General features: G+C 39.2%; 1 protein-coding gene across 1 annotated transcript in view; it reads left to right on the top strand.

Moving 5' to 3' along the window:
• mfsd14ba (major facilitator superfamily domain containing 14Ba) overlaps nt 1–11,960 on the top strand; it is a 12,454-nt gene continuing 494 nt past the window's right edge. The window contains exons 1-10 of the mRNA XM_062434206.1: nt 1–93; nt 4,392–4,490; nt 6,106–6,168; nt 6,285–6,412; nt 6,710–6,824; nt 7,356–7,574; nt 7,992–8,105; nt 9,493–9,564; nt 9,910–10,022; nt 11,282–11,379. Of these exons, the coding sequence (XP_062290190.1) occupies nt 19–93; nt 4,392–4,490; nt 6,106–6,168; nt 6,285–6,412; nt 6,710–6,824; nt 7,356–7,574; nt 7,992–8,105; nt 9,493–9,564; nt 9,910–10,022; nt 11,282–11,379 (1,096 nt within the window). The 5' untranslated portion in view covers nt 1–18. The remainder of the gene's footprint in view (nt 94–4,391; nt 4,491–6,105; nt 6,169–6,284; nt 6,413–6,709; nt 6,825–7,355; nt 7,575–7,991; nt 8,106–9,492; nt 9,565–9,909; nt 10,023–11,281; nt 11,380–11,960) is intronic.

Raw genomic sequence — 11,960 nt, 5'->3', positions numbered from 1 at the left:
CACGGCAGGTGTGAGGAGATGGTGGGGGAGCAGCCGGCGGGCACCGGCCGGGTGGTGCTGGTCAAGAAGATCATCATGAAGGACGGGGCAGCGGTGGGTTAATCACCCGCCATTTTACTTATATTTTATCATGAATTTACCACCCTCATTTATTTTTTATCCTACATTAAAATAGTAGGTTTTATAGTGTGAATGAAATGCTGCAGGCTGTATTCAACACGGCTTTAATTTCCACATAGAAGCTACAGTTGGCCTTTAATTTCTGTTCAAAATGGTCGGCGAGTTTATGACATAACGGCTTACTAAAGCGCACAGAGGGATATTTATGTCGGGTTTTTTTTTTTTTTTTTTTTTTTACAGCAAAATAACCAACAACAGTATCACTTGACAGGTAAAGATAAACAACACAGCTTGAATTGTCTCTATTGACGTTTCACAATGGATTTAAAACGGCTGTATGTCCAACAATAGATTTGATAATAAAATGCGTCATAATTCAAATGAATGAATGAATAAAGCGAACAGGAGCCAGAACAGAGCAGATCTGGTCCAAAATGGCAGTTTCAGTGGGATGATGATGAAGAGAGAGAGAGAGAGAGAGAGGGAGAGAGTGTGTGTGTGCGCGTGCGCGTGTATGTGTGTGTGTGTGTTGTAATGGAGAGCAGGTTTAATGTGGCAGCGTGGATCCATTATCTGTTACATAAGAGCTCTCTTCCTGAAATACACCGACTGCAGATTCAACACTGCTGTCTCCATGGCTCCACCAGCCTCCATTTTAACATCCTTAGTGAAAATAGTCTCACATTTTTACATCATCTACATTTTAAACGACAGTGGGAAAAGGCCTTTATTTTATATTCACTTTCTAATAGGAATAAAGGAGATTATAGGAGATTGATGTTAAAATGACTTTCATCTCAAAAGACTTAATGTTGTGTTGATACAGCATCGAGCAACACACATGTTAAACCAATGTGAGGATTTGCTGGTTGTATCGATGTAAATCTTTGTTTTGGACTCCTGGTTGGATTTAATAATACACTTGAAGAGCTCACTGTGGGCTAATGCAAAATAATGACAATGTTCCCACATTTTATAAACTGAAAAAATGAATCAGTTAATTGGAAAAACAAGAAAATCAATAGAATAGAGCCATAAGACAAAGAGGTCTATGAGAAATTAAATAATGAAAACATAAGTAGGCCAAATAATAAGCAGAACCGAAGCAAAATTCCAAATATTCTCTGGTTCCATTATTTAAAATGTAAAGATTTGCTCCGATTGTTGGTTTCTATGATGGTTTAATAAATATCTTTGGGTTCTGGAGTGTTGTTAGTACAAAATTAACAATCTGAAAATGTCAATATGCACTCTGGGAAACTGCGATGACCATTTTTCACTATTTCACCACAGACCAAATGATGAACCAATTAATCAAGAAAATAATTGGGAGATTGATCACTATTGGAAATGAATGTTGATGCGACTAATACTCAGGGTTTCAGATCCTGACATATCTCATCTTGGTATTGATTTTGTTAGTAAATTATAGTCTAATAGCCATCACACACTAAATGTCATGGCATTTAGTGCATAGTGCATCTGCTCTTTTTTCCTTGAAGGTTTATATTGTATTTATAATGTATTATTATCTAGTAACCACCTTTAAAATAAGAAAGACATTCTGTATACTGTAACCTGGTAATATGATGTACATTGGTAGTGTAAGACACAGTGATGTGTTAATGGAACCTCACACTATTGGCATCTTGACTGAGTCAACTCACCGGCGTGCGTCAAACTAGTCATTTTATCACCTTCTCTCTCTGGATCAACTCATTCCACTGTAGCTCGACTACGTCTTCTGTCAATGTGACACATTTGTAATGTGATACAGGCATCAGTCCACACAACCATGAGGCTTTATGACCAATAAATACTTAATATTGGTATGGTAAGATGCTTCATTTGACTTGATACATAAACTGGTATGTAATGTATACTGTATGTAATAAAACAGCATATGAGGTAAACATCATATTGTTTACTATCATATATACATATATATAATCATCATTTTGCTGATTTGAACCTCCTGTACTAGTTATATGAAGGGAATGCTTTGAGTGCTGCTTTTGGCAGAGCTGAAACTATTGTATCGTAATTGGAGCTACAACGATTAATCAATTAGTTGCCAACTATTAAATTTATCGGCAACTATTTTGGTTGTGAGTTGTTGCCCTGATCATAACTGCACTGGTATGGAAATGTTTAAAGATCAACAGATTTTATGAGGGCCAATGATGACATCTGGTTGTCCAACTGCTGCTAGATGAAGGTTGCTGAGGATATTCCTGCCCCCCAGAGGATGAACTTTTTCAATGTGGACAAATGCATGACCTTCACTGCAGCGGCACTGTCATTAGCACAGTGTTGGTTTTGTCCACCAGTTTCAGATGATCACTACAATCTTTTTGTGGAGTCAAAAAACCTTTGACTAACAAGTTTTATTTCATGTGAAACTAAAATAATCAGAGACAATGAACAAGATAGTAAGGCTGTAAGTAAGGCTGACTGATTATTTGTTTTGCTCACAGTGATAATGCTAACATGCTGATGTACCATGGTCACCTTAGTTTAGCCTGTTAACATGTAGGGCTGAGTATCGACACTCGATACCTTTAAAGTATCAACCGAAATAAATCAATACCAGGTTGCATCGAAAAACATCTCCCGTCAAACGATACCTGCAATCGATCCTTTTTGCACCCACAGCTAGAAAACATGATTATTTGTATGGACTTGCTCACAGCCAATCAACGCTAATGTTCTTCGATTTAATGTGACATGTGATTGGCCCACTGCCACAGCAGCTACAACCTGTCTGTGGTGGTGAAGACGTGAATTTGAGTTAGCGCGCTTATCAGTTCAGTAGCCAAGATGCCACCTAAACACTTTGTGGCAACACTACACACCTGTTACACTGGATAAAAGCAAGATGACTAAATGTGGAATGGGTATCAAATGAAGTACTCGGTTGGTATCAGTATCACTTTAAGGGTACTTGTATTGGTACTGGTATCATCATTTTTTTAATGACACCTAAACACAAAGTACAGCTCAAGTGGATAGTATAACACATTAGGTCTTTAACCAGAGTATTGTACATATCCCAGTTTTGACCTGATGATGGTACTAAATCAATACAAACAAAGGGATTTCTAAAGTGAGTAGAATTCATCCTCTGGGGACAATGAATGTTTGTACAAAATCATATGGCAATCCATCCAAAGAGCTATTGAGATAATACGGTCTGAACCAATATGGTGAACCAGCAAATAGTCCTAAATTATCATCCATAGATCCCAGTGTCCAAGATGATGTCTTCAGATCTCTTGTTTCATCAGACCAAAGGTCCAAAACCCAAAGATAGTCTATTTACAATGATATAAGACAAAGACAGTTGGCAAATCTTCCCATAGGAGAAGCTGGAACCAGACAACCTCTAAAATGTTTGCTTGAAAAATGAAAAAAACGATGATTTCATAATCCTGCCATTGACTATTCATTTAATGAACTATAGCAGTAGATCAGACCGTATAACACTTACTGTTTCTCCTCCCTTTGAATACACAGGAGACTGAATAAAACCAGGAGATAACAGAAATCATCACCCTGTAATAACCATCCTCTACATATATATATCATACAGGCTCCCAACCGCTGAAATGAAGGTTAATAGCACAGAACAGCAGCAAGAAATGGCTCATCATCTAAGAGTGTCAGTAGGCTGATAATCACTTCATGTTCAGTGCTCCAATTTAATTCTTGCTCTACATTTCAACTGTGTTAGAAAATGAGTTTACCTTCCAGTCCACTCTTTAACAGACAAGTGCCTCTACACCATGGAATTATTTAGTTATGAAGTTTATAACTGGTGGATCTTTTGTGTGTATCAGTCTATAGTCCACATGATTACTTTTTTTGTTTGTAACTGCTATTAAATCATGTTTAAGAAAATTCTCTTTATCTTTGTCAATATCCATGCTTAGTATTGCACTGGACTTGCAAGAGACAAAGTCAGAGAAGACGATATTGTGACATTTATTCCCTAGAAAGAGTCAACCCCCATAAACACTGGATTCAAGAATCCAGACAATGTAATTTGATACCATCTTAGACTCTCTCATCAATGTAGGTTTAATTTGATGATGTCAAATCTATGATGTCATTTTCACAGGGATCTCCGAAAAGGCCGCCTAAAGACATTATACAACGGTTTTATAGACTGAGCGCTGCTAACCTTGACAAGTAAACTTTAATTGTTGTCACATTAAAATTTAGTAGTGATTGTAAAATGTATCTGTGTGTGTGTGTGTGGTGTATTTCAGCTCCAGCAGGGTATCGGCAGGCCCAGTGTGTACCATGCGGTGGTGGTCATCTTCCTGGAGTTCTTCGCCTGGGGACTGCTCACTACGCCCATGCTCACCGTGAGTAACAATGTGTCTTAAGGAAGACGGCTGTCGCATGTTTGTGTCAATATCGGAGCATCTGATTGGGTTCGCAAAGAGTGGGATCTGCTCACATTTGGGGAAGGCTTTATTTATACTTTTCCCTCGCCGGTCAGTCATAATCGTCAGATGATAATTGGGTTGCTGCAGCCATAGATAGGCACACTGATAAAAAAAATGAGATGGATGACTGAAAAACATGGATGAAATATGTCTAATGTAGACACTAAGACAGAGGGACACAGTTTAAACATTGAGGAACAAGATACATGATTTGAATTTTGTGGAGCAAGATACACAGTTTGAATGTTGTGGAGCAGTTACCTGAACCATCTGTGAAGTCGTCCATGGAAACTGTTTGGAAAAGGCCAGGCACTTTCAAAATGACTTGTCAGGTGATTGGATGAACCATCAGTCTATCAATGTCTATTACTATCTTACCTTGTGAGGCAGCGCAAGGAATCGCAAGATCACACAAGAATCCTCATAGGATGCTGATTACCAATCAGTGCATAACCCGAAGCCTGACCATGTGGACTCTCATGTGATCTTGTGATCTTGTGATCTCGTTGATCCAGCTGCCTCGCAAGGCAAGTGGAGCAAGATACATGGTTTGAATCTTTTAGAGCAAGATACCTGTTTGAATCTTGTGGAATAATATGCATGATTTTATTTAGGGCTGGGCGATTATGGCAAAAATCAAAATCACGATTAATTTAACTTTTAACCTCGATTACGATTAATGAATGATTATCTCCACCATTTCGTGAACAATTATGTATTTTCACAGTTTCTTTAGTTTTGTATTTTACACTGCTGCCCTCATACGATATTTTGTGATATTTTCGCACATGAGTATCTTTAGGGAGTGAAAATAATGATGTTTTAAGGTGTGACAATGGTTAATGTCTAGTTGATTAGAACTATGTAACGATCATGGTTTGGGTTCAAATGATCACTGGAGACAAGTTTACAAATTCCTTAAAGATATGCAACCTTTACTGTCATGGCAACAGTGAACACCACGGTTAATTGACATGAGCAAGATTAAGTCCCATTAGAGTTTCTAAATGTCGGTTTCGATTATTTTTCTATAAATTGCCCAGCCCTAATTTTATTCTTCTGGAACAGAATACCCATTTTTAATCATGTGGATCAAGATGCATGATTTCAATGTTGTGAGGCAAGATACCCGGGTTCAGTCTTGTTGAACATGATACCCATTTTTAATCTTCTGGAGCAAGATACATGATTTCTCTCTTTTGTTAAGGAAGATACATGATTTAAATCTTGTGGAGCAAAATACCCTTTTTGAATCATTTGGAGCATGATACATGATTTCAATCTTGTTGAACATGATACCCATTTAAAATTTTGTGGAGCAAGATACGCTGTTTGAATCTTGTGATGCAACATACATGGTTTGAATCTTGTGGAGCAAGAAACAAAGTTTGTATCTTTCTCCACCAACTATGAATCTTGCCACTATGTTTCCTTTATAATGGTGAAAATTCAGTGGTTGTTGTCAGTGTTTTGCTGAGACTGTGATATTTTGTAGGTCTTAGTAGAGTTATTATTGTATCTCTCCTTGTAGGTGCTACATGAAACGTTTCCCCAGCACACGTTCCTGATGAATGGACTCATTCAGGGTGTGAAGGTAAGAACTTCAACCCTTAAAAACACAAAAAAAAGTCACTATTGCAGATGCTTATATTAGCATTAGCAGGGGGACGTTTTTGCTGTCACTTACTGACCCCGTCTCTTCCTCTCAAGGGTCTACTGTCATTCATGTCTGCTCCTCTGATTGGTGCACTGTCAGATGTGTGGGGCAGGCGGTCCTTCCTATTGGTCACCGTCTTCTTCACCTGCGCCCCAATCCCTCTGATGAGGCTCAGCCCCTGGTAGGACTCATTGTTTTCTTTTGGAACATAATGTTAAGTCCATCCATCAAGTTCTACAAATCTTAACCGAAACAGAGTTTGAAGCTTCTGAAAAATCTGATAATAATGAGCCTGTGACCAAATAGTGACCAATATTTAACATTTTATAGTTGACAAATAAACTTGTCAGTGCTATCTGATGGACAAACTATGTAATGGTGAAACTGCTTACTAACTAATCACCTGCTTACATGTAAGCCAATATAGATATATCTGCCACAATATAAGAGTTTTTCTTCACACTTGCTCATCTTCCAGGTGGTACTTCGCCATGATCTCCATGTCTGGAGCTTTCTCCGTCACCTTCTCTGTCATTTTCGCCTACGTTGCCGATGTGACGGACGAAAGAGAGAGGAGTACAGCCTACGGCCTGGTAAGGGCTCATCTCAGGGTTTGATGTGTTGTCCCTGCATTCAAACTAAATATACACATATATACAAGAGACAGAATAATAATACACAGTCTCCTGTTAATCGTCTGCTATCCTCTACTTAGTAACCAATGTCAAAATCGAGCTTTTGAAATTTAGTTTGAGTTTGTGTCCACTGAAAAAGATTTAAAGGTTGAACATATTCTGGAGGGTGTCCGTAAAGTATCACAAAGGACTTATGTGAGCGCATATTATGACATAAACATAACAATGACCTCATACCGTCAGACAGACGGGTGAATAGATGGGGGTGTTGAATATCTGACACTGAATCTGCCTCCTCAGAGCAGGAACTAACACACCAGCTTTATCAAAGCACAGACATCCCCTCTGAAGAACAGCCTTCATGTTTGTCTATCCAAAATCAGATTATACACCACACAAAGTGGTAGCTTCTGATGTAAAATTGTGGGAAGACACTAAAGAAGGATCTCCAGCATTGACCGGGTTCTCCATCCTCTTAAACCCCCGCAGGTATCAGCTACCTTCGCAGCCAGCCTGGTGACGAGTCCGGCCATCGGGGCGTACCTGTCGGCCTGGTACGGAGACAACCTGGTGGTTCTGCTGGCCACTCTCATCGCTCTGGCCGACATCTGCTTCATCCTGCTGGCCGTGCCCGAGTCTCTACCGGACAAGATGAGGCTCAACACCTGGGGGGCGCCCATATCCTGGGAGCAGGCCGACCCCTTCACTGTGAGTAACAAATAATAAATGGCTCAGTATCTGATAATGAACTCATAGCAGATTGATCTGTTTTATTTTGTAGCTGCATGAAGTCACTTCTCAATGATTTGACTCTTTTCTCTGTTTTTGGACACAGTATGTAGAGAGAGAAGACCTGGGCGAAGGCATCTTGGTTTCCCTCAACCCCGTAACATTTTGAAAATGTAATGATACAATAGGATTACAGTACATATGAAAGCCTGTCACTGCTCGCCCTAAGCTAATGATAAAATGCAAGAGGATCCGATCAGATGCCTTTCACAGACAGTAACCTGCCCCCTTTGAGTCTCAGGTGTTAATTGGAGACTAACTGATCGTCTGACTGCTCTGGTTTTGTATTTCCTGCCTCTCTGTCCCACTCTCTGAATGTCTCTCTCTCTCCTCCAGTCTCTGAGGAAGGTTGGTCAGGACCCGACGGTCTTGCTGATCTGCATCACTGTGTTCCTGTCTTACCTGCCGGAGGCCGGACAGTACTCCAGCTTCTTCCTCTACCTCAGACAGGTGAGACACACTGCTGAGCCTCCATACAAATAGCAGTGTTTCTGCTAATACTAATGTTATTGCTGCTATTATTTTTACTGTGACTGCTGTTTAAAGCAACCATGTGTCGACATTTTAATGAAATGTGCTCTCGAAAATAACATTAAAAAATAGTTTACATTTTAATTAGGGTTCAGTTACTATTAAATAAGACAAAGAAAAACAACAAATACCAACAAGTGAAAAGCTGGCACTCGAGAAAATTACTTAAACATCAATCGATTATCCAATTAGTTGCTGATTACAGAATTATATAACTGATTTATAACTGAATTGTGGCAGCTTTCATTTAAATTTATGTCACCCTGAGAACACAGGACTGTAACTTTCTAGTCCTCATTCCAGCCATATTAGCACATTTTCAGTGTCACACAAGTAACATGTTCAGAGATATAAAACACACTCATACTTAAGGCCAAGTTTGATCTTTATAATAGCATCAACTGTGGTTTACAGTCTGACTCCCACAACTCTTTTATTGTTTTAAAGCTTGTTGTAAACTCCAAAAAGACAAAATTGAAGCGTTTCACAAGAGAATGAACGTTTGATATTTCCACTTCAATCCGTACTCTTTATGAAAGACCCTGTTTACGCTTGGTTTTATAATGTGTCTTGGGTGATCTGATCACAAGTGGGTAGCACTAAATACAAGTGTAAATGATCCACATTGTGATCCGATCACTCAAACCGCTTGTCAAGGGTGTCTGGGACACATTTGATCGCATATTTTTTGTAGTGTAAACACTAATGTGTCCTGATGTGTCCCCAACAAGGAAATAGATCATCAGTGCAGGACATGGTGGTTGTTTTGGTACCAGCGTGCCTCAACGGGTGAAATAGCCCGTACATGTATATTAGACATTGAAACATTTTTGCTTTCTTAGCGAGCCCGTTCAAAACAAACCTGGCACCTCTCTGGCAATAGACTGATGTAATTGTGCGTGGGGCCCTTTGACCTCAGTGGAAGTGAAACAGACACAATATCTGGTCAGCGGGACACCTTTGAGACGCATGACAGACAGAGGTGTGAACAACGATGTGTCTTAGCTGTCCACTTGTGTTCAGAGCACTGAAATGCATTTTAAAACTAAGTGTAAACAGTCACTAATAGATACAGTACTAGTTATAGTAGATACAGTAGATACATTAAAGAATTATGACACAAATCCCTCTGAGGGACTTAAAAGTTCATGTTTTGCTTTGATTTTGGACACAGATACATTGGATTGTACCTGTTAAACATCATCATCCTTTAAAACTATGTATGTTAAACTGACTGTTCAGTGCTATGTTCTCTGCACATAACTGCAGCAATAATCTTAATAATATCTTTTTTCTGTCCATCTAGGTTATCAATTTCTCCTCCACAACCATCGCTGTTTTTATTGGAGTGGTGGGCATTCTGTCCATTGTAGCACAGGTAACAAACACACACACACACACACACACACACACACACACACACACACACACACACACACACACACACACACACACACACACACACACACACACACACACAGCCAAATGATATTTATAATCCATTAACACATATAAATTGACTGTATTAAATCACATCTTGGTTTTATCTGGATATGAAATGATAAATGTAAATTGGGCAACAGACACCAATAATCAAATATGGTCACACTAGCACAAATACTACTATTACTACTTAATATACAGATGAAATGTCATGATTTTTTTATATGTAAATACAACAAATAACATTTCAAATGAATTTCCTTTCTTTTGTTCTTCTCAGACCCTCCTCCTAACGCTGCTGATGAGGACTCTGGGTAATAAAAACACTGTTCTGTTGGGTTTGGGCTTCCAGATCCTTCAGCTGGCCTGGTACGGCTTAGGATCAGAGCCATGGTGAGATCTGTGTGTGTGTGTGTGTCTGTGTGTCTTTGTGTGTGTGTGTTCTCTGTGACATCCAACGCTCCTGCTACCAACTGCCTAACAGCCAATCAATGACCTGTCACTGATTGGTAAAGGGTTGCTGCTTTCCATATTTATCTCATCATGCAGCCAAATAGAAGATGCTGTAGCTTAAAATAGAGGGAACGGTTAGCAATATGAACAATATGAAGCTACCCTAATTTAATAAGCAGTGTTGATTCGCTCAGACCAGGTCATCAAACTTTGAAGCTGATGCTGGTGAAGAGGTATTAATCAGGGAACTTGGGTACCAGTAAAGTTAGCTCGCATTTGTGATTTATACTAGATAAAAGACTTCAATTATTCGTTGACGCTTTGCTAACCCACACCCCAGTTTACACCCAAAATCCAATATTAAACAATGGGTCCTCAACAAAAGCAGCTTCTCAGTAATATAAAAATATAAAATCACTTCAAGAAATAACAACTAAATAGGCTCTATTTGATGATTGAAAACACCGTCTCTGTCTGACTTTTGAATATATTTGCAGGTGTCTAGTATATGAACTTGATGGGAACATATGCAGTATTATGCTAAAAGACTGACTTACTTTAGCTGCTTACTCGTAGCTACGTATTTTTTTCGAACAATATGTTTCATTTATAATGTTACAAGAGAGATGACTTTTACATTGAGGACTAACTGATGTTTTTGGAAAATGTAACATTGTATCTGGGGAGGTTAGCTGGAGTGTAAACATCCCTAATCTCATAAATATCAAGGAAAGAGTTGTGTTAGCTGTGCTACGTTAGCTCAAACTCTGATAGCATGTTAGACTTGAGACTACACAGTGATGTACTAGTTGTGTGTAATAAATGATATATTATACTTCTAGCATTTGAACATTTGGTTACTATTATTAGCTGGACATGCTAACGATTGTAGCTTATTTTAGAGCAGATAACTGCACGCATTTATTCATTCCTCACATATTTTTCAATTGATAATTCATTTATATAATATATACAGAATACATTCAATTGATAAATACTCTTAGTGAATACAACTCCAGTGTGTATATCACTGGCAGCTGATCTCATCTCTGCAGCTCTCTGCAGTAAACACTGCTTCAAAGGAAGTCATTATTAAAATGGTCAGACTGTCAGACATACAGCAAACAAAAACAGTATATCACCAAGATGTCAGATATACACAACTTTAACTGTGTGTGTGTGTGTGTGTGTTTTAACAGGATGATGTGGGCGGCTGGTGCTGTAGCAGCAATGTCCTCCATCACCTTCCCTGCAGTCTCTGCTCTGGTGTCACACTCTGCTGATTCTGATAAACAAGGTGACAAAGAACATCTCCTCCACTATCCTCTCCTCTCTTCTCCTCTCCTCACTTCTCCTCTCTTCTCTCCTCTTGTTTTCTCTCTCCTTTTCTCCTCTCCTTTCCTCTCTTCTCCTCTTGTTGTCTCTCATCTCATCTCCTCTCCACTTCTCTCCTTTTCTTTTTTCTCTTTTTCTCCTCCTCTCCTCTTTTTCTCTCCTCTCCTCCCTTTTTCCTCTCCTCTCCTCACTTCTCCTCTCCTCTTTTTCTCTCTCCTCCTCTCCACTCCTCACATTTTGTTCCCTCTCTTCTCGTCTTTTCACCTGTTTCCTCTCCTCTCCTCGTTTTCTCTCTTCTCCTCTCCACTTCTCTCCTTTTCTTTTTTCTTCTCCTCCTCTCCTCGCTTCTCCTCTCCTCTTTTTCTCTCTCCTCTTCTCCACTCCTCACCTTTTGTTTCCTCTCTTCTCTTCACGTGTTTCCTCTCCTCCTTTCTCTTCTTCTCACCTCCTCTTCTCTCCCTCAGATCAATAGACATTGTGTTATTATTGATTTTAGTCTGATGGAAGTTTGTATTACTAAACCAGGAAGTGAAATCAATCCAC

The sequence above is a fragment of the Scomber scombrus genome, chromosome 15 (assembly GCF_963691925.1).
Source record: "Scomber scombrus chromosome 15, fScoSco1.1, whole genome shotgun sequence".
Classification (NCBI taxonomy): Eukaryota; Metazoa; Chordata; class Actinopteri; order Scombriformes; family Scombridae; genus Scomber; species Scomber scombrus.
This window is presented reverse-complemented; position numbering and strand designations above follow the sequence as displayed.